We start from the raw sequence: 27,157 nt of genomic DNA, 5'->3' as shown, positions 1-27,157 counted from the left end.
TAAATGTTTGTCTCTTTAGAATGCAGTTACATCTGTGTTTGAAGTCACTGTGCCATGGTGGCATCCTTTTTGCAGTTTTGGGAGGCAGAGATGAGAAGCTCCATTGAGGTGAATGAAATATCTCCTTATGAAATCTACATGAGTCTACAGAAAAGAGCCCGTTAGTTGTGACGTTGTGCAGTCAAAGGTCATTGTTCGAGAGGACATCGCTTTCCATTGTGGCCTTTGGGGAAAGGGGCAAATGGTTGCAAACAGGAAGTGAGGTTACTGGCTCGTCTATGTACGAAATTTTGAAAACAAACAGGATTGGCAGCTCTCTATTGAAACTGGTCGATGTCATGTAGAGGATGCCATTCTCTAGACCAGCAAAGGATCAGAGGGAGGTCAGTGATGTTGCGTAATGACAGCCCTCTTTAGTTCAGAGCAAAGGTGAGCTGTGAGTTGACCACCATCAATGGCATACTCTCCAGTCTCTCTCCACCGTTAGGTGTGCACACCGTCGCACGTTTGTGAACACAGATGTTTGGCTTGTTTGCGTGTGAGGGTGCTTGTGTGTGTTTGTGTGTGTGTGTGTGTGTGTGTGTGTAAACATGACATCACTACTCACGGGCGCCGCAACCCGGCTAGCCACTGTTCTCGCTGGAGGAGAGGAGGACGGAGGATGACATCGTGATGCTCAGTTCCGACCGGACGTGCAGGATGGCTGGGCTCTCCCAGGCGACAGAGGCCGTGGAGCCAGCCAAGGAGCCGGCCCCCGCTCCGGCCCCGGCGCAGTCGCTGTAGTAACGCTCATCCTCAAGGCGCGTGTGGATGTGTGTGACGCTCCAGCAGCGGCGGACCACCGAGCGCACACGCACTTGCAGCCGTCCCGGAGCACCGGCCCCCTCTCGCTCGCTCCCCCCCTGTCATACCTCACTCTCCAGGCTGGAGAAGTGTGCGGAGCCGCGGCGCGAGCACAGGCTCTTGGCTTTGAGAGGGAGGTGCGGCGAGTAGAAGCGACGGGGCTGGGGCACCGAGCGCAGTCTCTGATACTGGAGCTTGGCGCTGGCCGAGGCCTGGGCCCCCGAGCCTGGAGAGAGCACCACTGGCGGGGACACAGAGGCGGACGAGGGAGGCGGGGGGATGGGCATGGGTAGGGAGGCGCTGCCACTGGGGGAGAGCAGGGGCTGCGGGGGCGATGGGGACGGTTGCGAGGGGTGCTCCCCCCCTAGCTGGGCTTGCTGTGTGCTAAGGTTGGACTGGCTGCTGGATTTGGGAGCATCCGGGGCGGGGGGTAAGGGTTTGGGGCGCGTGCCCCCACTGAAGCTGTGGCAGTGGGGCAGCAACTCCTCCTGGCTGTGGGAGGGGACGCTGCCACGTTTGGAGCGAGAGTGCGACCGGCCGTGGGGGTGCGGGGTGCACTGGACACAGGCTCCACCATCAATCTCCCGGCCCCGGTCCCGAGCACGGCCCTTACCCTTTCCACGGGCCCTCTTCTCGCCCTTCATGGGCAGCTTATCCACCGACCAGTAGCGCCTAGGGGGTGGGAGAGCTGCTGGGGGAGGGGGCCACTGAGCACCCAAGCCTCCACTCCCCCCACCAGACCCCCACCCCACCCCTGCACCTGAACCCCAGACGTCTCCACTCATCCCCCACCCTTCTGACCTGCCCAGGATGGAGTCATCCCGACTGTTGATGCTTCCGCCTTTCTCCCTGGATGGGTATGTCCCAAAGAACCAGCCCCCTCCACCAATGCCACTAGTGCCCGCCACTCCACCGCCCTCCCAGTACCTCTCGAAGTGGCCAAACTCCCCCGAGGAGCCCTCGTCAGAATAGCTCTCCTCAGCCCTTACTCTGTCCCTCTCTGACTCCGACACCGCCCCTCTCCCTGTGCCCCTTACCCTCCCACCCACTCTCTGCCTTGTCCTCTCCCTCTGCTCTTCCTCCTCATCATCATCATCTTCCTCCTCCTCCTCCTCTACCTCCTCCTCTGAGTCCCACTCATGGAAGGAGAGTCCCTCTCTGGTGTGTGCCCTGCCCCTCTCGTAGTGCATCAGCAGCGGCCGCCGCTCCCCTGCCCGGCCCTCGCCTTCCCTCTCCGGGCCTCCACTCCTCCGGCGCTTGGCGGAGGGGAAGAGCGTGTGGAGGGAAGAGGGCGGCGATCCAGTGCCTGGGTCTGGGCCGGACGTCCCTCCCCCGCTCACCCAGAACTTGACAGAGGCGGGCAGCTTGTTGAGGTTAGCGTAGCGCTTGCTGGACGACCGCGGCCTGGAGTGAGAGTGTGAGCCCTTGGTTCTCCTCTCTCTGCTCCTGCCTCCACTTTCATCTCCTCTGTCACCTCCCTCCTCCTCTCCACCCTCTCTCCTCCCCCCTCGTTCCCTCTCTCCCTCCCATACTGAATCTCGGCTCTTTTCCCCGAATGTGCTGTGGTACTGAGTAGAGAAGGAGGAGTACTCGCCCTCTCTGTCTCCATCCCCCTCTCCCTCTCTCTCTCCCTCCGCATCTCCCTCCTCTGGCTCAGAGCGCTTGCTGCCGATGGATTTCTTCCTCCTCTTTGTCTTTGTGGCTTTCTTCTTCTTCTTTTTCTCCTTGCGACGCTTCCTCTCCTTCTCCCGCTCCCGCTCCCTTTCTTCCCTCTTTTTCCTCTTCTTGTTCTTTTTCTTCTTTTTCTTCTTCTCCCTCTCCTTTTCCCTCTCTTTCCTTCGCTTCTTCTCTCGCCTCCGCTCATCCGTGTCACCACTTCTGTCCCTCTCTCTCTCACCCCAGCCAGCCCACCACTCCTGCAGCTGTGCCAGCTGGCTGCCACCCCTCTCCCTCTCCCTCTCTCGCTCCCTCTCACGCTCCCTCTCTCCCTTGGGTGCCCGAGGCTTGCGAGGGGGTACAGGGGGCGGCGGCGCTCCGTGAGTGAGAGAGCGGGGGGACCGCTCTCTGTCTCGCTTCACCGTGTGTCCCTGCAGGAGGCTGGACTCTTCCGTCAGCTCGTCCAGATCCTCCTCCTCTTCCTCTTCCAAATCTCGGTCCCTGGTGCTCTGCGATGATGTGGTGGAGGTGGACGACGGAGAGGTGGAGCGGGAGGAGGAGGCAGAGGTGGTGGAGGACGTGGTGGAAGTAGTGGAGGAAGACGAGGTGGAGGTGTAAGGGAGGGAGGCAGAGGGAGAGGGAGGGGTGTATGTAGGGGACACAGGAACAGGCACGGGGATTGGGAGAGGGGGCGAAGGCCGAACCCGCCTGCCCCCCGGTTCCCTCGCCCCGTCCCGGCTCCCGCCCCGACGGCCCAGGGGCAGGATGTTCTCGTACAGGGGGCCCCCCGGCTCTTTGGGCTTCTTGGGCCGCCGCTTCCTCCAGAAGGATGAGGGGAGAGGGGGAGATGGGTGCGGCAGTGGAGGGTTAGGGGCCAGCGGGCCGAGAGCCTGGCTCTTGCTAGGCAGCCGGGGGGTTCCCAACGTTTTCACCCCCTTCCCCTGACCCCCTCCGCCACCACTCACCACCACCTTCTTCCCCACCCCATGGTCCATGTTCTTCTCCTGGTAGTAAGCCACTGTGGCAGGTGGTGGCTGGGGGTGGCCCCTGGGGATCGTTTTGGGGGTCTGTGAGCCTGTCTGCTGTTCCACACAGGGCCCCAGTCCCTCAGGGTCAATGGGTCCGTAGTAGCGCTTATATCCATCCAGCCCTGATCCCGCTACCCCTACTACTCCTCCTGCTCCCCCTGGACCTCCTGTCCAAGCTGTTGGCACTTTCTGGGGGTAAGGCGCCATCTCGGTCATGCCTCCTCTCACCCCAAGGGGGGCAGGAGCGGTTGCAGTTTTAGGAAGCCTCCACCGGTCCACCACAGCCAGCCGGCGGTCGGGCCGTGGCAGGAAGGTGGAGCAGGGCAGAGGGGCACCCATGAGGGGAGGGTTGGAGGGTCCCATGCCAGCCCCGGAGTGCACCCCAGTGGGAGGAGAGCCAGGAAGGGGAGATTTATACGATGGTGGAGGCTGCTGTGGCTGCTGCTGTTGAGGGGGCTGCTGCTGCTGGGCCATGGCGATGGCCGGGTTAGCAACTGCTGCAGGGATGATGTGGGAAGGAGGCTGGACCTGTACCACAGAGGTGTGATGATGGGAGGGGACTGTGACTTTGGATCCACACTGTACGGTCTCATCCACAAAGCTGCAGCAGCTGTACATGCCCTGCATAAGAGAGGCAGAGAAAGAGGAAGAGGGTGGGAGATGGAGAGAAAACACTGTTAGAGAGACAGATAGAGATCTACAAGCTCAGCTGCATTTCTGTCCCGCAGCAAATAAATAATTCTCACCTATCGATTCTAGGCCTGGCAGAGATTTCCCTAGCAAAGGATTAAAATTTAATTTGGCGGGATTAGAAGACAAGAAGTCTCTTTGGCCAATAAACCAGCAGTCACGCGCTTGAGCGCCCTCCTCTTGTAGCTGCACAGCCCTCTGCACGATCAATACATCAGTACGCATTCCCACCTCCCCCAGCCCTCCTCCCCTTCCTCCCAGCGCTCTCTCTCTCTCTCTCTCTCTCACCCTGCTGACGGCCAGGAGGAAATCCAGCTTGCCCGATTCGCCCATGCCGCTCATGCAGTGGCGCAGCTTCCAGTAGACCAGGTGTTCCCACGCGAACACCAGCAGGCTCATGCCCATGGCCACCAGCAGCATGTAGAAGACGCCCGCCATGTTGTCGATGTCCAGCTTGGAGCTCATCACCTCGATCTTGTCGTTGTGGCAGATGCCCGAGAGCCAGAGGCGCTCCAGCATCTCAATCTCATCTGGCCCAGAGGGAGGGGGAGAGAAAGGGGGGAGAATATGAGACCATGATTAGGGTGGCTGGGAGAGCAGCTGGGGAAATGAGAGACGCGAGACTGGCCATAGGACAGGTATGAGATACGGTGTTATCATGGAGCCAGGGTGCTTTATTGGGTGTTGCAAAATAATACTGATGTTGTGGTTGCAGTGGAGGACGGCAAGGTGAAGGATAGCGATGAGGATGAATAGAGGACTGGTCACACACACACACACACACACACACCCATACACACATACACGCATACACACATACACACATACACACGTAAAGCATAAATACTGGCATGGCTATCGAGCTGGGGGATCAGAAGGCAAGCTGTAGCTGATTGGTTAAGACCCAACGGCAGAAAAAGAGAAAAGACAATAAAGACAGAGGTTATTCATTAAAACGCCTCAGTGGGCCCTGTTTGTTTGCCATCTCCAAGCACTTAAGATATTAGAGGTTGACGGGTCAAACGCCTCAGAAATGGGACACTGCATCCGTCACCATGGGTTAGACAAGGTGACGAGATATTAGTCACGGGGGTGGGGATCACACTAGCTAATCATACAAGGGCACAGAGGGCAACATTTATTAGCAGTAAAGGTGAAGGGAAGCCTGTTTGTCTAACCTCTTGAAGGATTGGGTGGAAGATCAAGCTGAGACTACAAACCAGCGAGAGGCAAGGAGAGGTGCAAGGGGCCGCAGGCAAGTGGAGGCCAGTCTCTGCATTACAATCTTTTCATATCCTATCTGTGAGCGCTGGAATGGTACTGAGGAGGAGAGGAGAGATAGACCAGGAGCGAATGAGATTTACTTTTTTTTTTCCCGCTCTCGCTGTTGCTGAATTGTGCTGAAGGGAATGAGGGAATGGGGGGGGGGGGGGGGGGAAGAAGCACTAAAATGGAAGAAGAGAGAAAGGCTGAGATTGTCTCATTATGACAAACAGCAGGGCCTCCCCTCTTCAGTGTGGAGAGAGGAGAGGGTGGTCTCAAGAGAAGAGGGGATAGGGAGGAAAGCTGCACTGATAACTATACAGAGGGAGAACGAAAAGTGATAAAGAGAAGATAAGAGGGGAAAAACAGGTAGTAAAACTGTTCTAGGTGTGTGTGTGTGTGTGTGTGTGTGTGTGTGTGTGTGTGTGTGTGTGTGTGTGTGTGTGTGTGTGTGTGTGTTGGTCTGAGTGTGTGAGAGCGTGTGTGTTTGTGTGTCACTGAGGGAAAGACGACTGTGTAAACACCAAGTCCACAAGAGCCACCTTGGAGAGAGTGACTCAAAATAAAGTTGGGAGGTAAGGAGGAGCAAGAGAATAAGAAATAGTGTCAGAGCAGAGGGAGAGACTAAAACAGAAAGAAGAGGAAGGGGAGATCATAATCATTTAATTGTGGAGGAAGGTGGTCAGCCTCTTGGATGGTGTGGGTGTGCGTGCGTGCGTGCTTGAATGTGTGTGTGTGTGTGTGTGTGTGTGTGTGTGTGTGTGTGTGTGTGTGTGTGAGTGGGTGTGTGTGTGTGTGCATTTAAGTGAATGTGACTGTGTCTACACTTGTGGTTGGGGTTGGAGAAATGTGGTTGCTGGACCCTGGAGACTCTCGATATCCTGTTCTTGATCAACGGAGCACCAAACCAGGCCATCCTTGTCAAGCGTGTTGAGCCAGCTCATTTGCATGACAATCCATGACAGCAGAGCCCCTTGTATACACAGCATCTGAATGACATACATTACAGGGGGTTGTCCTTGATGAATTAAATGGGTGAATCCCATTACGAGAGCATACAGATCAACAGAACGTTACATCAATAGCAACAAAACACCCCACTGCAAATGTTATTTACTACCGCGTGACATAAATGTTCATAGATAAAAAAATAAAAAAACTGCCTATTATGTCCCCATCAATCCCAAACACTGATACAAGATTTGCACTAACACACAAACATTTGACAGAATTCAAACCAGTCCTTCCATATAGTGTGCATATACACGCCACACCTGAAAATATCCAACAAGTATACCGTCTACATCGCGCTCAGTTATCTTTATCTGGTACAGAAAGCACGCTGCAGATGATGTGCTGTGTGCTGATATGTACACTATGGAGACTGCACACAGAGGGTGTTGATACTGCGCCATAATGAATCTCCTGTAATTTTCAATCAGCATCTTGCTGGCAGTATTTCCCGTCTGCCACGTAAAGCACTCTGCCCTGCTGATGTAGCAGCATCATGCCGTTCTCAATCCTCCCGCCTGCTGCATGGTCCCACCAATTAGAATGACAAAATGGATTTCATCCATTCATTCAATCAGTGTCAACCACTTCAGCCCGGCTCTTCTCTCAGCCTGGCGAGGCATGCAAACCATACCTTCACCACATTTTTGGCTGTTTTTTTTTTTAAAGCTGGCATTCGATATTGTTGGCAGCACAATGTGGACAGTTCACTGCAGGGTCAGACTGGATGTGCCGGACTAGAGACGATGCGCTTTCTAGGTAATGCTCAACATTTGTAATCCCTCCAGCTAATAGTGCACCATTAGCATCCGTGGCTAAATATAAAGCCCACTGCGTTCGGGGGATTTAGAGGTAACGCAAGGACAAAATCAACACAAACGTTTCCCGTTCATTTCCCATGTAAATCCGTTCTCCTGCGCAGTGTTGTTTAACGAGGGTGTTAGTAAATCGAACCTGGCACCAAATTGGCACAATGACTGCCTGAGTGGCTCGAGAGGAACCTGGCAGCTGTGTGGGGGGCTTTGTTTCACCCGCCATGACCAAAGAGGATTTAAAGCACACACCCAAACAGAGTGCCCAGTCGAGACAATACACGGTGCGCGTGTGGCGAGCTGTGCAAATGACAATTAAAGTGGGCGCCATCAGACGGCCACAGCTGCACCCAATCAGCTGTGCACCAACGCAACAAATCTTCACTCCTCGGTCCAGCTCGGTGCGTTATGACAGGAGGGCCACGGTTACACCACGCCACACCAAGCATGGAAACGCTGGCATTCGCCTTGTTAGGCTTACCCAAGTGTGCCCATACGTGACCGCCATTTGTTTCCTCAAGAAAACAAACAAACATATGTCTACAAAAGAATACCTAGAAAATGAGGCTTCTCTGTTGTACCAATACACATCCCACCTCCACTCCAAGACACCTCACACACGCTTATTAGCACGTTTCCATTTTTGCTTTGCACTCACACTTCAGCAGCTCGTTCTCACTCTCTTTCACATTGACCCCTTCGCACCCTTGCATCCCCCCATTCCTCCCCCCTCCCCCCTCCCCCCACCACCCCTTTCCCAGTTAATCTGTGATTACTATGGCCGCACTAGCACACATGGTGAGATGATCCTGGCGAACAAAGTGACCTTGAAGGCAAGCTTTTCTTTCAGCAATCAGAACGAGGAGAGCAACAGACACAGAGATGGCGCGGCCCTCACAATGACAAAACAGGAAAGCGAGGGAAGTTGAGAAAGAACAAGATATCAATACACACACAATGACAGAGAGGGAAACTGAGACAGGAACAAGAACATTTAGAGATTAAGAGAGAAAGACGTGGAGAGTGAAATGGAAAGGAAGAAAAAGAGAGAGAGAGAGAGAGAGAGAGAGAGAGAGAGAGAGAGATAGAGAGAGAGATAGGAACATTTCACTTTTCAGCCTCAGGCTCCTGTCTTGTTAAACTCAGCGTTCCAACTTTTTCAGTGACTTCGGCCCCATCTCCTCACCCTCCATTGCTAATCTCTGCAAACCTGCCCCAGCCCTCCTCCTCCACCCCTCCCTCCTTCCTCTCTCATTCCAGCCCCTGTCAGAGCCCTCACCGTCTCCCACCAACTGCAGCAGAGCCAGGTCCACAGGTCTCTTCCAGCGGGAGTTCTTGATCAGGGCGATGCCGTAACCCGTGGTGGCGAAGACCTTCCCCGACCCGATGGTCATCACCTTGCAACCCTCATCCTTCCTGGCCATGTAGTTGAGCACAGCCGCATCGTAGATGAACGCGTCCAGCTTCCTGCATGGGGCAAGCAGAGGACAGTCAGAGCAGACAGAGAAAGAGTTGGGAAGTATGCTAAACAGAGTGAGGTGAGGAGGGAAGAGTGGAGAAGTATGCTAAACAGAGTGAGGTGAGGAGGGAAGAGTGGAGAAGTATGCTAAACAGAGTGAGGTGAGGAGGGAAGAGTGGAGAAGTATGCTAAACAGAGTGAGGTGAGGAGGGAAGAGTGGAGAAGTATGCTAAACAGAGTGAGGTGAGGAGGGAAGAGTGGAGAAGTATGCTAAACAGAGTGAGTAAAGGCTGATTTATGGTCAGAGACGTAAGCGCGACTTTTCACGTCTTGCGTGCGTCGGCCCCTTTTTCTAGACTTGCGCCATTTTTTACGCAAGCCTATTGTTCTGGGTATGAATTGCTTGGCAACACCCGCAACCATTAAGGGAGCATGAATTGCTATGAGTAAATTTTGCGCAACAATGTGACACCAATGCAGAACCAAGCAGCCGCCTTAAGGAAGAGATGCAGAGGAAAGGTGAAAGGAAGAGGGGGTGGAGTGGGAATGGGATTTAGACAGAGCCACACGTGCACACACAGGAAGGGAGATAAACGGGGGAACCACCCAGTCACACACGCACACACACAGCAGCAGGGTGAGGAAATGATGAAAATTAAGGGAAGAGCAAGAGGAAAGCAAGGTACGTGTGTGTGTGTATGTGTGTGTGGGGGGTGTGTGTGTGTGTGTGTGTGTGTGTGTGTGTGTGTGGAGCAAGGGCAAGAGAAGGATTGAGAATGCGAGATAGGATGGAGAGAAAGAGAGATGGAGGCTGCAAGAGAGAGGGCACAAGCAAGTGAAAGCATCTCATGTTGTGGCACTTTAAATCTGACGGTGAACAGGGCCGTGGGAAGAGATAGCAGGAGGGAGATGACAGAGGCTTAGGAAGAGTCAACTCTCGAGGATTAAACAGTCACAATACACACACACACACACACACACACACACATCCACACACACACACACACACACACACACACACACAATGAGAGAGAGGAGTGAGAAGGAGTGTGAAAAAGGAAAGGAAAGAGAGGAGAAGAACATGTGAGAGAAACACGTAAAGATGGAGAGATGGCGAGAGAGAGAGAGTGACAAGAAGTCAGTAGGAGACCTAATGGAGGTGAGAAGAGAGTGATGAGAAGTGAGGTCACACTGATGTTGAGAGACGTGGCGCTGAAGCACACACCCAGACTTGAGGTTGACGATAGCCTCCTCCACACCCTTCTGGTTATATTTAACCATGTACTGGTGCATGTCTGGATAATTACTGCGGATGTTCTTCTCCGTACTGCCGTTAGGAACCGTCCCAAATTGCAGAGGGGGGTACTGCTCTGTGGGGTGTTGGAACTGAGATCGAGAGGAAGAAAAAAAAGAGGGAGAAGGACAGAAAGATAGAAGTAGTGATGAGAGAAGGGAGAGATGAAGACAGGAAGAGAGAGAAGCCATTATTGCAGTTATTGTTATTGCTGGTCCTCTTCATTATTTTGCTATTGATTGCGCTCTTCACACTGGCAGCCCAATTGTAAATGTAAATTGGCGTGCCAATAAAGCTTGATTAATATAGAAAGACAGACAAATGCCAGAGAGCAACAGAGAGAGAAAGAAAAAGAGCGGAAGAGAGAGAGAGAAGGAGAGAGAGAAGCATGCAGGGATTACACAGAAAAGGGGATTGTGACATGTTCTCAAAGCACTGCAGACCCTAAATAGCTGTTTTTCTATCAGGAAGCCTGAAGGATCCTGGGAAACCATAGCCTCCCATAATTTTTTCCAGTACACTGACTCACAAGCCCCAGACCCCCCCCCCCCCACAAACACACACACACATCCAATCACCATAACATCAAACGCAGACCCCATAGCATGCCACTGGTCATGAATCAACCAGCCACCCACTCACCAACACAAACATCACTCCATACTAAACAAAAATGAATTGAAAATTGAACCTCAGTCCCACCATCACGTTGCTATAAAACCAAGCGTTCAGGAGAATCACCATGGGATCAAGGATGAGTGCGCCTAGAGAGAGAGAGTGCGTGGCACATGGAGCATGTTCTGTCCCTGAAATGAGACACCATTGGAAGTGGCCCATGAGGCGCCTAGCCTGTTTCATGTGGAAGTACTAGAGGTCAATCCCAAGGGGAAATTTATCCAGGCTAAATTGGAATTGTTATACAGTCGGAGCAACAGGTTAATACATTGTTAATAGCTTGCTGGTGTCTCTCTAGAGAAATGACTGTGCAAGGCTAGCATGGTTTGAGAAGACGGCTTAGCCAGAGTGCTACAAAAACATAACTCAGCACCTACATGCTTATGACTCATTCATTACTCCACTGAATTCCAACAGAACAGGCAATTGCGCAGAATTATCCCTAACAAATAATGTGACATTGGTCCCATTCTAGTGCCATTACAATTGTTATTCAAATAGGATGCAGGAGGAATGTCCTCAGGGATTTGCCAACATCGTCTCTAAAAGTGTTTTTGCCGGAACTAAATATCTATCTGAACAACTGTGAATCTTTCTTTCTCTCCCTCTCCCTTTCCCTCTCACACTCCTCCTCTCACATGCACACGCACGCACACCCACGCACACGCACACACACACGCACACACACACGCACTCCCTCTATCACTTACCTTCCTGTCGCTAAGGCCAGACACTGTATCAATGTACTCTTCTTGGATCATGAAGGCAGCCAGGTTGGCAGTGTAGCTGGCCAGGAAGATTACCGCAAAGAAGGCCCAGACCAGTACCATGATCTTACTTGTGGTGCCCTTGGGGTTCTCCACAGGCACAGAGTTGTTGAAGACGATGGCCCAAAGGAGCCAGACGGACTTCCCTATGGTGAACTTAGAACCTCCAGGTTCTACAGAAGACAGATAAGAAATTGTGAGTGAGAGAGTGAGAGAGTGAGTGAGTGAGTGCGTGAGTGAATGAGTGCGTGAATATGAGTGGGTGAGAGAGTGTGCAAACAAGTGAATTTGTGAGGTGAATGGGTGAATTTGGGCAAATAAGTGAGACTCTGAGAAACTCTCAGCTTTCAACAGTGCAACTTGAAATACCCTTGAACGGAGACGTTACCTTCCTTATTTGTATGATCTTCAGACCGAAGCGCTTCATCTGCGTTACCCCTTCAGTTTTAGCAAAAGGAGGCAAAGAGGTAAATTCTCAAATAATACTACCATAGTGCTACATAAGAAATGTGACTTAAATTATAGTATAAAACTAATTGAATATTGGAACACCATTTGAACATTCTGCAGAATATTCTGCCCTGACTGCCAAGGATTAAAATATTGGTTTCTGCTTTGGGTTTTTCTCCAGTATTTGTCACTTCAATATCGTTAATGAAACTTGCCAGTTCCACCCATAGATCTCTGCCACTGAACTCTCACAGGTATTGATATGCTGTAAACACTGCCTTGAGGAGTTGAAAAAGAAGATGAATTAGCTGTTTTGAAATAGTCTGTGATGAACCTGTTGACACCTGCAACATCTCCACAACCTTTAAGTTTGATCACTGAAACTGAAGATGAGTTCACTGGTGCCAGAAGGATTTATGTGGTCTTTTAATGCTGCTATTTTTAGCTGCTGTTCAAAGAGAGCATCAGCACCTATTGTAATGCAACGGGCAGTTTTTCTTTTCCTGTTGACTTAAAGAGGTTAACTTCAGGGACCATAGCTTCAGGCTTGGAACTGCATCAAGCTCTTCTCCCTGAATTAGCATTGCTATTAATCACTTCAGACGCTGCAGAAGAAACTGTGATGGCAATGCAGAGAATATTGATCGTAAAAGTTTTCACATGGCATGTTTACAAAGCCACTGGGCACATTTTCTAAACAGAGTTTTGCAAAGTGTCTCAGCTGCATTTAGACCTGCCACAAAAAAAAAGTGATTTGTGTCTATTGTTGTCAGCGTCAATACTGAGAATACTGAAGTTGAATTGAGTGTCCTGTTGAACCCTCCTGTTTCAGGAGAGAAGATGCTGTAATGGTTACATCAAGTGTGCATCCTCTTGACTCTTCTTTTCATTTGATTTTCATTGTGCGCATTTCCTTTTTTCTTCATTGCCAATGTTTGTTCAAGCAGAAAAAAAGAGTTTCTCTCAGATAGGCCACAGAGCAAGCACCCAGGTTGCACCAGCAGAAATCTGACGTCCCTTCACGGCCAGCGGGAGAACAAAGGCTATTTCACCATGTGTGCGTCAGCGGGAGGAGAGACAGTCGGGCACTGCTCAGAGCCTCAGACTTTCTCTCCTGGTTTTATCTCAGGGTGACACAAGAGTTGACTGTGCTGCTCAGCCCTGGAGCTTGTTCAGGCATCCGTGGCTATGCAAATCTGCTCACTCTACACATTGCCCCTCTGCCAGCAAAATGCTGGTGTTTATATCTGGCTATGCAATGCAGGGACTCTCCTGCTGTCGCCACCGCTTGACAGTGGCCATAAAACTGCTATAAAGTTGACATGCCAGCAACATTTCCCTAGCCCTTCAATCACTAAAAAGGCACCGGGCATGTCTGTCTTGCAGCTGCAGATTTTTGAATTCTATTCAAAATAATATATATATACGTATATACAGTATAATATATATATATATATATATATATACACAGTATATATAGCGGGAGAACAAAGTCTAAATACATAGGCATCAGGCATACAATAAAACGTCTGATTTTTAGAAAAATCTGAATGTGGAAAAAAGTTCCTCCATAAAAGATGTATTAGGAGGATCCAGAATGGGTTAAGAGCAGAGCGAAAGGATGAAGGGAGAAAGATAAATGAGAAGATGGACTATGAGGGAGAGGCGTACATAAAAAACCATGGGAGCAAAAACCTGCAGTGTTAAATTATACATAGCTTTCTGTATAGTAGGAAAGGGGGTCTGCAGACCAGCGAATAAATAAGCAAATGATAAATTCTGGCCAAGTGATGAATGTTGTTATTGGCCTCTTCCACAAACACACCTCACACTGCTGGACAGCACTGTTTATACTGCTGTATTTGAGCTGCAGAGAAGGCTGTTTGGACATGGCCATCATTTGAGTTACGTGATCAAGTCGCTCTGTGGAAACAGCATGACCACCAAAATTGATGACCACTCACTTTTGGCACTCTGAAGGCTGCGGTTGTAGCCGACTGGGCTGAGGAACTCAAAGATGAAGACGGTCACCGCAACTACCGTCAGGCACATGACAAACATCATCACCCACACAGCTGGACTGTAAGGCTCTGGAAGGGTGAAATAAAAGAAAAATGAGGAAAATGTGTATTTCAAAATCTCTCAAACAAATATAGCACTCTGATATATTTCATGAGGCTCTGTAAGGAAAGACGAGAAGAGGAATATTTGTCAGCTATCTTTTTTTGTTCACATCTATTCATATGATCAACAGGATATCATTGACATTACCAGTGCAAGTTTCATATGATCCACCATATCATGCAGGTATATCAATTACACCAATCAAACGTCTTACAACTTATCTTAACAAAACACTGCTTAGATAAGAGGCCTCAGGGTGGTTGACTATCCAGACCTAATTTGTTGTCACTCCTGCCACTCACCAAGGAAGGCAGAAGGGGAAACTGTGCCGTTGCTACGGGGGATCATGACACTGATGCCCGTCTCCACAAAAGGTACTGAGAAGTCCACCACCTCTGATCTCTCCTCGTTGATGGTGAGAGAGCCGATGGCCATATCAGCACGCTTATACACCACCTAGCTCAGAAAATCAGAAGCCATTTCTGTATCATTTCAGTTTTAAAATGTACACCTATATTGTTTATCCAGGACAGGAAAAAGGTGGTTATGTGGCAACTTAGAGCAGAAACTGGTGATTACATATCATTACAATAATCTATCCCATCAAAAAAGCTTTGAAACACATTTAACACACCTAAGACCTAAAATGCTTTAGCTCTTTTTTTTAGTTAATAGGCACATTTATGCATTAATACAGAAACATCAATTTAGCGAATGCATTTCCCTTCCTCATTTAACCCACATGTTAAGTAAAAAGATTTAGCTTAACAATTTTCTCTGCAATCCCGCTCGATCTCATCTCAAGTGAGTGCTGGAGTCGAGCACAGCACTAAGCAAGATTGGGGCCTTTCTTCACAGCTTAACAAGTTAACTGAGGTCATTGATTCGATAATAAATCAAGCCACCTGGCTTCATTTGTCAATATCACTGGCCAATTAAAAAAGCCTATGGACCCCGTCCTTAAGTCCTCCAAGAGGAAAAAAAATGGTTTATCTCTATTAAACGAGACCTCAGAACCCCTTTCAACAATCAGAAATAAGGAGAGCTATTTTCAGTGGAGCTGCTGCTGCAACTTTTCCAGCTCTTAGTGAATACGCCTGCCTGTGCATCAAGCTGCTATACAAGTCAAATCCTGGTGAGGCCTTTGGGCTATACCGTGAAAAAAAATCAAAGAGGGAGAGAAAAAATTAGCCTGAGAAAATAACCTTTAGCCTGAGTCTCTGGGGGCGTGCTGTCACGTCATTGGACAAGGATCTGCAGATCTGCAGGAAGATGCTAAACGAGGCTGCGAGTGTGCCGGTAAAAAGAGCTGCCTCCGATTCCCTAGCAACCGCTTTAACCAAGTCTACCCCAGGGGTGTGAAAATCTCAGCGGGAATTCTCTCACAAAACAACAGCCCCCCTGCTCCTCGCGCACAGGGAACTGCCATCGTATCCAAGAGAGAACCGACAAACTGAGAAAAAACTGAGATTTGTGTGTATGTGTGTGTGTGTGTGTGTGTGTGTCTGAGTGTGTGCGTTTATGTCTGTGTGTGTCTTCATATGTGTGTATGTGTGTGAAAAGTGAAAGAGAGAGAGAGACAGAGAGAGAGAGAGAGAGTGAGAGAAAGAGAGTTTGAAAGAGCACATAGGCCATCATTAGTGTCTCATAACTCTCCTGTGAGCAGACGCGTGGTATTTCACTGGTAGTCCCGGAGGCTTCTCCACACCAGCAGAGAATGCAGCCTACCCAGAGGACTCAGTGCAAAGACAACAAATATGCCAACAGCGGGGTCAGTTGTACACTGTATGGCAACATGTGGAAATTAGCATAGGTCAAAGAACCAGCCTAAACTCACAGCTGAGACTCAATAGTCCACCCTGGACTGACTGCCTCTCTAGTCAAAGCCCATTATACACCAACAAGCCAGTGTGACCAACCCTGCTATTCTCTTGACAGCACATCACTCCTTCAAACTCCATTATTGTCTTACCTCTCCCACCATGCCGTTCCAGACACCATCAATCTTCTTCCCATGCTTGCCATTGGTGACCAGGTAGAGATCATAGGTGAAGCCCACAATCCTGGCCAAGCGCTTAAGGATATCGATGCAGAAGCCCTTGCAGCATTGCTTTACAGGGGCCACCCCCTCCTGGAGGGTACTGAGATAGGAGCAGAAGAGTCAGATTAATGAATAATGAGTATGGTGGGGGGGTTGAAAAGGAAACAAGGGGAAAGGGAAGAGGTGGAAGCCAACAGGAAACCACTGTGGAGAATTGCAATAAGGGCAGGTGAGAGAGAGAGGGAGAGAGAGAAAAGCAGAATAAAAGGGAGGTAGAGAGAGATGGAGTAGAACCTGCAAACTAAAAAAAAGGAATGTTGCTTTAAAGAGGGACAAGAAGCTCACTCTCCTTATTTGTGTGAACAAAAGAACAGCAGAACAATGGGAGATTTGGAAATATGATAGAGAGAATGGACAGAAATACGAAAATGGCTATTTAGCTCTGTGAAACCCAACATGGCCACCAACATGCTCCATGGGTGAGTGATAGATTACATCATGACCTACACCTGGGAGGAGGTGCCCAGAGGAGTCAAGGAAATAAACGAGCGAGAATGACAAGTTGATTGAAATGGTACTAGAGGTTTACACAGCCCCAAACCCCCTGCAGTGTGGCCTGACATTGAAGGGCAGAGGCAAAAAAGATGGAAAATAAAATAAAGGAGCTGAAGCCGGATTGAAATATATATATATATATATATATATATAGAGAGAGAGAGAGAGATAGATAGATAGATTGAGAGGCAGAGATAGTGCCCTAAACCCCATCTTTCCTCTCTTCTTGACACTCAGTGGCTACAAGGGACAGACATAATGGTGGAACGGACAGCGAAAAAAACAAAAGGTGACTGATCAATGATTGAAAATCTGCTGGAGAGCAAGTCTTTGTCTCTGACCCATCTTAGCAGGACAGCGGCTCGGGGCCAAAGAGCAGAAAGGCAGCTGATAGATTACAAGGGTTCTAACCTGGTATTGAGGGACCGGCGGCACGGGACGGAATCTCGAATGCAGGAGCCCGAGGCAGCGTCGGCCAGCTCCACGATGACAAACGGGCGCTCCTCAAGAGTGACCACGTGCAAGTGCTGGGCGTCATCGGGTGGCTGCAGAAACTGACCATAGCGGGACAAGGTGTGGTACCGCAACCGCAGCGCTCCGTTCTCCCATGATCCTACCTAGGAGCAGACATACAAAGGGTCAGTGCTTGACTTGTGCTGTGTCTGCAACACCCACCCCACATGCTGTTATGGAAATGGCCAAATCACACCACAGTCAAAGGTCATATCAGGGCTCAACTCATTTCAACTGCAATGTGGAAGAAGCGCAAGGCCATTGCAGGGAGTCATTACCTAACAAGGTCCTTTATTCTGTGGCTGACGAGTGCAGCTCTACATTGGGAGGCAGTGAAAAATGAGCAGTGTTTTCCTGCAGTTCTCTCCTTGGGCGCTCTGTTGGGGGACTTTGGGTGTTTCACTAAGTGCTGTGTGACAGTGAAAGGTCACGGTCTTTTTTCCCAGAGACAGAAAGCAAGGGGGGTCAAATGGGCACATGGCAAGGGAGAAACGTAGTGTTCCATTATTTCAATCGGAGACGGAGCTTTTGGAGGTCTGTCAGAAGGGCACTGCTGTATATTGCAGGGTATGACGTAAACAACTGCTGAACAAAACAATCCAAAGTAAGACCTCTCTCAATATATATTAACAGTATTTTATGCAAAGTTTGTCTTTTTTTATTTTTTATTTTGTACAGTGTCTCTCTATCCCTAAAGTTAACTTACCTTGTTAAGCAAGGCGACAACAATGTCATGGACTAAATATTCAGTGAACTACTACTACTACTAAATTAATAGTCATAAAACGTGGTCGCCCATTTAAAATAAATTATCTTTTGAATAGATGAGATAAATTCCTTCCTTTTCTGAGGTTTGTTGGAGACCTTGAAGTTCAACTACGCTAGCTGGCACCTCACATCCAAATGACTTACAACCCTTCAAAACTCTCTGTATTCAAATGCAGATATATTGCTACAGCAGGGCTGTTTTTTAATCCACCCAGACGCCGAGGACCACACAATTCCCCAGGGGCACTACTGACCTAAGCTAATCATTGCTAACAGTCCGCTGTGCTTCTCCCGACAGCAAAGCGGCATGTGCTGGCAGAAGCCACAGTAATGGGCCCAAGTCATTGTGAAAAGAATATTAAATATTCAATAAAAGCAGAGACAGCACATATACCGTAGGTGTAATGGGCAGATTGCTGTGGTGCAGTAAGTGCTTGTCCGTCCCTTATCCTGGGTTCATACTCAACGAGACCTGAGGGCCGAGGCAGAGGCAAGCTAATTGAAAGGGATTCAAAGGAAAAGGCAGTAGTCAGCAGGTTGGCTCCTGCAGGGCCTTGCCTATGTAGGGCTGTTAGCCCACTTTAGGTGGTAGCGCTGCAACAGCTATGCTAGTGCAATTAGCAGTTCCAGCAAAGCCAGTGCTGAATCTAAGCTTTTTTTTAAACACACTTATTGATTTGTCCTCACATCTGATTGATTGTCAGTTTGAATAATTCATGGGCTTTCTGTTTTTATCAAAACCATAGGCAACTTGGGTAGTGAATGCTTTAATCTTCCCTTATCCCAACCATTAATCAGTTGATTTATACATGTACAATACCCTTCACATTCACATCTTCCTGTTACCTATTCAGCAGTTTACTAGTAACTGAACTGGCGGCACCAGCAAGAAAGCACCAGTAAATACAAGGGAGGGGCTGCAGAAGGGGGTTGGGCGGACGGGGGGTGCGGGGGGCTACGTTTCCGAGCTGAACAGCTGTCTTTTCACCCTGAGATGCAGACACCAGAGAGCCTACCACAGTGGTTAAAAGAAGCACATCCAAACAGGTGGTACCAGCTTGTACTTTAGCTTTCCGAACAAAACATAGATCTATAAAATATGCATGACATGTCAAAAGTACGGAGGCTGTAGTGGATAAGGGTGTGAGTGAGCATTTTTTTCTCCTCCAAAAAGCGCCTCTAGCTCTGATATCTACATGCTAATGATGCAAAGCACTGACTGTCATGTCGGCAGAGTCCTCTTTTATGTCCTCAGATATGTTGAACTGTTTTTTTTTGCTTACCTCTCACACCATGTGCAGTATAGTAGCTATTTAGGGCATGCCATGTCAGAAAGAGGAAGACATCTTAATTTCAACAACGTTGAACCAAGGGCCAAGAAAATGATCAAAACCAGAAACAAAAGAGCACAAGAGACAGGAGCTCCATCCAAGAATAACAAAGAGCTAGAACTGCCTACTCATCCACCATTGGTGGGAACCTTGGCTTAGCTAGACTGAAATCTTTATTTATAAGAGCATATCAGCTGATGAGTGGAGTTCACTAAGAATGCCTTACTTAGTCTCCAACATGCCTGCAATTTTTGTATTTGAGGTCTTTTTTAATTAAACACTTTTCACATCACTGACACTGTAAAAACAGTTAAATCATATTACTTACGATATTATTATAATATATAATTGACAATGCGTGGTGTATTTAAATTAACCATCTACCCTGATTAAATTACCTTTGCTGTTATTAATACATTTGTGTTTATTTTTTTCTCCTGACCTATCACCTTACCACCCTAAAAACAACAAAACGACTGAAATGGATGGAAACTGAAGCTGAAATTGAAAAGCAATCAAAAGTGACATCAAAACAAACCAAACTGAATAATTCTGCTTTGTTTAAAAGGAATAAGCAAAAACAAAAAAGCAGTCTGAGCATTCTGCCAAAGAACATAGTGTTCACAAAATAGTGCTCACGCAGTGTTTTAACAACATAACCACTCAGATATAGGCTTCTAGCCCACTGACAGAAAAATACAACGAAACATCTGATTTCCAGAAAGAATCCGAAGCCAACCGTTCCTAATTTTAGAGCCTTACAAGAAACTACAGACCTCAGAGAGGGAAAGAGAGGCAGACTCCATTACATGGATATCAGGGTTGCTGCAGTACACAACCACAAACTGGGGGTGGTATCACTCAGCTAGCTGGCTCTGAAGAACTGAGGTCTAAAGACTGGAGGGAAGTTACTGCTGCTCATAGAGACCCACAATAAAAAATATTTTAGAGGCTGTTGTTTGTTTCTCTGTCTGAGACTATTTGTTTGTTTCATTGTGAAGGTTCTGACAGGGCACACAGCACCCAACAGCAATACTCTCAAAGGCAGGAGACAAAAGAGACGTAACAGTCCTGACTTTTGATGGCGTTGTGGGAGTCTAAATGAGTCGCGTTCAACCTTTCAGCGTGCCCGAGGCAGTGTGGTCTCCCTGAACTCTCCTACCTGGAGCTGGCGCGCGCTGTGCCTCCCCGCTCACTCACTTCGCTCTCTGGGGCATTGGTGCATACAGCATGCATTGCGCTTCTTCCCCACGGTAGCGTGTGCGCTGTCAAATATTTTCCACTTTCCCACTTCGCTCTCAATCTGTCCTCCCCTTTCCCACCAGCGTCTTGCCTCTAACAGCATTCCCTCGGAGTGCCATGTCCCGGTTTGAGGATTAAATCCTTCTCCATTTGGGTTTATTTCATGGAGCAGAATTTTAAGTCCATTTCCCATTTCAATGTTGAATAAATTGGAATTTCAACAGATGTGACCCAAAGGGAAGGAGGGTCGCCTCAAAACTCATACCGTATCATTGAGTGTGTGTGTATCTGTGTTGTTATCTTTTTATGTTGCTTTTTGGTATCTATTGTGCTGTGCCTCTCTTGTTATGGGTGCTTTATATGTTTTCCTATTCTATGACACTGTGAACACATACTGCGTCCCTACTGTGATTCACCTTTCCTGTTTGAGTCTGTTGTCAGGGTGATCCATCGTTTAGATGCATTCTCCCCCGTTCCTCCCTAAATTTTGTTTTTCAGGCAGTTTCTCTGCCACATGATTTTGAGGTCAATGTCAGTGGGCTGTCATTAATAATGAGCCGCTCGTTCTCTCCAGTCTGCCGAGGCAGCAATGGCACTCTGTGGGTCTGTGGGACAACCACACTGTGGGCGAAACTTCATCCCCCCCCCCCCGACACTGACAACAGAGATGCCACTGACAGAACCTAACCCTGGCTCCGCTTATCAAACCATCCCATCTGAACATTGTGAGCAAAGCCACTAGGCACAGCGGGCCGTGATTCTTATCTGAGAGGCTCCACTGCGTGGTGTCTGTGTGGGGACCGTGAGTCGGATCTCAGCGGCTCGGCAGGGGAAAAGAGGCAGGAGATGGGGAGAGGTATTCCTGTGTGTTTGCTTACGTCCTCCCAGCCTCTGTCCGGCATGTAGGAAATGACATCAAGAGATGGATTGGCCAGGTAGCCCTCATTGTTGAAGGAGTAATCCCGCCCGGCAAGGGTGATGTTGTTGAAGTATCTGAGACAAACAGAAAGAATGGATGGTGAGTGACAGTCTTGTATGAAAAAAACACGTTGTGCAGAAATACAGTGTTGCTTCTTAGACGTATAAACATGGACTAGTTTGTGATTAATACAAGGTAAAAACAGAGATAAAGTCCTTATGGTCAAACGGTTACAGAAAATAAACTTGATAGTCCTGTAAATTGGTTTGTGGATGTATTTGTGGGTCCACCACCTGTGGACCTGTGTTTGGGCGGGATATGCAGTCTCCTTTCATTACTGGTTTGTAATTAAACATGAGGGGTCTGAGTGACAAATCTGCCTAAAATGAAAGAGCTCTGCAGTTACTGACAGTAGACAGCAAGTGGCAGTAAAATGAAGCTTCCTTTAGAGAGTTCATTCACCATTACACCTCACCTTACTTTTTTCCCAAAGACTTGGGCTAACTCATTTGGTTCTGCATCAGCTTGCCAAAAGTGACAAAGTGTCAAAACAGGTGCAAGAATCGGTTTACCCCTGAGGATATCCAGTCTGGGAGCTGCTCTAATAACTGAACCTGCTGTCAGTGCAGTAGAGTGGATTTCATGTAGAATCATGTACTCTTCAAAACAAATAGCCAGATAGATATGGCAAGAATGCTGGCATTAAATCAATGATCATGGTGCCTTACTTTATCCTCCCATGAACTCTCTGTGTGCCGTTGGCGTCTGTCTGGCAGTTGGTGACAAAGTTTGTCCCTCCGGTGTCTTTGCGTAACGCCACAGCTCCGTGGGTCAACACGGACACACCCTGTGCGATCCGCTTACGGGGCTCGTCCCTCCAGCCCTGCGGACGGACAGCGAACAGCCTCTTGGGGAGACCCTCAAGGCTAAGCCCTGACAGAGCAGGCCCCACTGCAAACCACATGTGAGAGGCACCAGCCTGACCTGCTGCCCAGGCCGAACGGAACACCAGGTCAGCCTCTTCCTGGGAGCAGTACAACAACCGCACCTGGGGCAATGGAGAGAGGAGGAGAGGAGAGGAGAAAATACAAAGAGAGAAGAAGAGACAAGAGGAGAGGAGAGGAGAGGAAAGAAAAGCACAGGAGAGAAGAGAGAAGTAGGCAAAGGTAGAGGAAGAAGAGAGGAGGTAGAGGCGAATAGAGGAGGTGAGAGGACAAGAACAATAGAAAGGAAGGAAAGAAGAGATGATAGAGAAGAAGAAAGGAACCAAGAGAAGGAAAGGGAAAAGGAAAACACGAGAAGAGAGGCACCGAGAGGACAGGAATTAACAGGAGAGGAGAGGCAGGAAAATTGAGCGAAACCCATAAAAAAGAGGGGGAGCAGGAGAGGAGTCGGGAGTGAGGATAAAGGCAGAGAGGATAAAGCAGGAGCAGAGGGAGAAGGGGAGAGAGGGGGAGAGGAGAGTTATAAGGGGGAATAATAATATTTGCATACATGTCTGATGACTTTAGAGCAGAGAAGTCGTTACTGATGGTTGGTGTTAGGGCATGCCGGGGGATCATCTGCGAGAAGGGAGGAAGGAACAGGGGCAGGGGAAGAGGGAAAGATGGGGAGATGAGAAAAATAAAGAGGGGAAGATGAAAGGCGAGAGAGAAAATCAAGAGAAGAGCAAGAAAACAGAAAAGAAGGAAAAGAGAGAAATGAGAGGAGCACAGAGGGAAAAGAAGAGATACAGAGAGACTGATAGAGAGAGAGCGAGAGAGAGAAAAGGCAGAGGGTAAGCGGGGATTTTGACTATTCAACCTTAATTGAATTTGATGCTGTAATGTTTTGGCAAAAAACAATCCTGCTTGCCATGCCAATAAAGTCCCATTTAAATTGAGAGAGACAGTGAAAGCCACTGTAAGGGAGAGAGGGAGAGAGAGAGAGAGAGAGAAAAAAAGAGGAGAGAGAAGGAGGGATTTAATGAAAGTGTGTGTTTGTGTGAGCAAGTAAGAGGGGGAGAAATGGAGAGAGGGAGAATTAATGAGAATGTATGTGTTTGTGCACGAGTGTGGCAAGGGGGTGTGGGTGTTTGCGAGCGAGGCAGTGAAAGCGTGAGAGGGGGAAGGCAGAGACAGCAAGAGAGATACAGAGATAGAGAGGGAGAGAAATAGATACAGAGATAGAGAGAGAAAGAGATACAGCGAGAGAGAGCAGAGGCAAAGAAAAGAGAGATATTCAGCCAGAAATGAACCTGGGTTCACCTGTGCTTGAGAACGGAAGAGAGGAGAGAAGAGGGAGAGCAGTGGCCATGAAGGGAAGTGGGGAACGTGAGCCAGTGACATTGAGAGTGAAGGAGAGCGGCGTTAATGCCTCGCGTGGCCCAGTGAGAGTCCAGCTGCTCATTCCCAGCGACACACAGGGAGCCAGACAGGGCAAGGGTTAATGCACTACGCACAGGCTATGCCATGACAGGCACTATGTTACATTAACACTGACACAGGCTCTGAAGGCACCCAATGAATAGAATAACACACACGGGCCAACACCACTGGCCAGCCAGGGACATTAAAGGGGTGAAACCCAGTCGCAAACTAACAGAGACCACAACACGCAGAGAAGGAAAAAAAGAGGTAGCAAGAGATAGAGAAAGAGAGCGAGAGAGAAAAGGAGAGACATGAAAAGAGATGGTAATAGAGGTTGGGGGGTGAGGGGGGGGGGGGGGAGGGAGAGAGCACCAGCGGGACGGAGGGAGGTTGGGAAGGGGGGGGGGGGGGGGGGCTGGACATAAGACTGTGGATAACAGGAGGTGGGGAGAGAACGCAGAAGTGAGGGAATGGAGAAAGAAAGAAGCAGCAATTGGTGAGGGAGGAGATGACCACAGAGGACAAAGGAGACAACAGGAGGGAGAAAAGAAAAGGGAGAGATGAGAGAGGAAAAGACGTGAGAGTGTTGGTGAGAAAATGCAAAAAAGACCAAGCCCGATGAATTTCACCTTAGGGAGGAGCAACACATCAGTGAGTGAGTGAGTGAGTGACTGAGTGGGTGAACGAGTGAGATTAGGTGCTTGAGTGAATGAGTAAGGGATAAAACAGGTAAGTGAGTGATTAAATGCAAGTGACAGGTTAAGTGGATTGGTGATTGAGTGAGAGTGAAGCATTTAATGAATAAGTGATCAAACAAGAGAGAGAGCGATTACATGCATGTGTGGCTGAGTTGGTGAGTGAGTGAGTGGCAGCTGGCCAGCTAATGAACATGAAAAGTGAATACATCTCTGGGTGAGCGCGTGAATGAGAGTGAGCGCTTTAATGAAAAACGGATCGATTGTGTGGGTGAGTGGGTGATTCAGTGCATGAGAATACCAGTGAGAGAAACGAGAGTGAGTCACTGTAACACAAGGACGATGACAAGCTCGATGAGAGGGGGCGAGAGTCCTCTTTTCTTACCTGTGCATCATTCTCTTTGAGCAGCCTGCGTGTCCGCGCCCCCCCTGGGTCATCGGTCAGGTTCAGCATGACCACACTCTTCTTCTCCCAGCCGATGAACGAGCCGTCAGTCAAGCCTTCCACCACAGACAGGAAGTCCTGGTAACCATGGTGACGTGTGGCCACTACTGAAAAGGCCGTCCAATCGTACTCCTCCAGCACCTCAAAGATCACCTCAAGTTGGAGGGCTGTAGAGGCACTGAACTGAAGGAATATGGACCCCACCTCCTGCAGAGAGGACCACAAAGAAAAACTACATTTCCCATGACATCAGTCTATTTATTAGCTGTGTGATGCACCATGGGAATTGATTTTTTTAATGATTATTTTTATGGGCAGGAGCTACAGTAACTGCAGGCAGTGATGGGAAAAACATTAGGACAGAGCAGTAAGGAGAGTCTCTCATGACCACTGGAGTCAGTCCCATACAGACTTAAATTATGTTTGTAGAAAAATAGTATTCTTGGGAATGAGCTTCAAAGGAACATCATCAAAGGGATTCGATCTCATTCCTCACAAGTAAACTGTTTTAAAAGACATTTGTAAACACAAATGTAGTTATAGGGGCATTTTTTTGTTTTGTTTTGACTTACTTTCTACTGCTTGGGAACGATGAGGCCATACAGCTATCCTTATTATGTCTGCTGGCTACACAAACACCCCCCACACACTGGCTCAATACATGCAGAGCAAATCAAAGGCAAGTAATGCAGGCCAGATTGAGGCCGTTTACAGGGTAGCGCGAAACAAAGGAATCGACCAAAAGCCCTGCGGCGGTGATGTTTAACCTCTCACCCCTTCTCCTGCTCATTTACCCAGTCTCCAATGCCATCACCGCCACAGGCACCGGAGACTGAGCAGAAACTTCACCCACAGCAGGCTCCTCTACCAGGCTGGTGCAGCAGCCGCACAGGGCTGCAAACAGTCTGATTGAGTTCTTAGCATTAAAACTCACAGCGGAACGTCCAATACACTGATTTAAAGTAAGAGGGCCTGAGTGGCGTGACTCAGGATGTGAGAATCGCTCGGAAAACCATTTTTCCCATTTCTCTATGAGCTTGTGATTCATAAGAGTTAAGGAAAGCAAATATGCCAGTGTGATGCAACAAGTTGAGTGTGTTAATTCATTCCAATTGTTGTGAGAGCACAGCATCCATCGTCTCACTATAGGACAAGCGAGCCCCAAAAGCCTACCTGTGGAACTCTACCCAGCCCCGCTCCGCCACCCACGGCCACGATGGGCAGCCCGGTCTGGGCCGAGACAAACTCCAGCATCGGGGCCAGGGGCCCCCAGGCGAGGGGCGGCGGCCTCTCCTCCTCGTAGACCAGCCCCTGCAGAGGCCTCGCCGCCAGCAGGTCACAGAGCTGAGAGAGCAGGGTCCTGGGACTGCTGTCGTTCACCTGAGGACCGTTTACACAATAGCACAATTCACGTCCAGCAATCCACTGTCAGGGTACACTGAAATGATATTAAACACTCTGAAAGCGATTCACATCTAGGTTACATGGGAGATGATATTCAATTGACATTCAAAGCAATTCACATTCAGGCTGAGGCTGAAATTAAATTATATTCAACCTGAAAGCTTTTGGCATGTGATTCACATTCAAATCATATTCAAATAATTTTCCTATCAAGCTCCCACTCTGTTCTTTCACAATTCATTTCCGCTAATTAGGTCAAGATCTCCATCCAGCAGTGATATGAAGAGCACTTCATATTCCTAGAGTTCTGTGTTCAACTTTTCATGTTGGGCTTTTCCTGCCAAGTTACGCTTCACCTGCAAATTCCACTCTCTGATTTTGTGTGTGCAGACAGTTTTTTTTTATTTAGCCTACCCTTCAATATTGAACATTACTGATTTTGACCCCCATGGAATTGACCTGGCCAATAGTACCGACCCAAACTAGAGATACATTATTATACATTAGACACATGCATTTAAGGCACTGACCTGGAGCCAAATGACATTGGCAGAGCCCCACTGTGTGACGACGCTCTCCCCCAGGCTGCTGTAAACGCGGCCGAACCCCGGGTAGAGGACCCGGCCCCCGGCCCCAGACGCCACGGCCTCCGCGTGGGCGCTGGCACCGGCGTGGATCACAGCAATGTTGAAGTTCATCGTCACGGCCTGGTCTCGCTCCCGCTCCCGCTCGCGAGGCCGCAGCAGAAGGTGAGGGGAGGAGTCTACCGACCCCACCCACTCGCTCAGGACCAGCAGGAGAGAGAGGGCGGGTAACACTGCCAT

At 48.9% G+C, this 27,157-nt stretch overlaps 1 protein-coding gene across 1 annotated transcript; it reads right to left on the bottom strand.

Annotated features, from left to right (window-relative positions):
• Positions 1–905: 905 nt before the first annotated feature.
• grin2db (glutamate receptor, ionotropic, N-methyl D-aspartate 2D, b) lies at positions 906–27,157 on the bottom strand (the record flags this gene model as incomplete). The annotated part of the gene is made up of 14 exons (XM_080857768.1): positions 906–4,148; positions 4,506–4,747; positions 8,583–8,770; positions 9,988–10,148; positions 11,442–11,671; positions 13,913–14,038; positions 14,375–14,528; positions 16,045–16,213; positions 17,080–17,285; positions 21,401–21,515; positions 22,170–22,489; positions 24,870–25,136; positions 26,103–26,309; positions 26,864–27,157. The coding sequence occupies 14 exons, from the start codon at positions 27,155–27,157 to the stop codon at positions 906–908; spliced, it is 5,922 nt and encodes a 1,973-aa protein (XP_080713894.1).

The sequence above is a fragment of the Sprattus sprattus genome (assembly GCF_963457725.1).
Source record: "Sprattus sprattus genome assembly, chromosome: 19".
NCBI lineage: Eukaryota > Metazoa > Chordata > Actinopteri > Clupeiformes > Clupeidae > Sprattus > Sprattus sprattus.
This window is presented reverse-complemented; position numbering and strand designations above follow the sequence as displayed.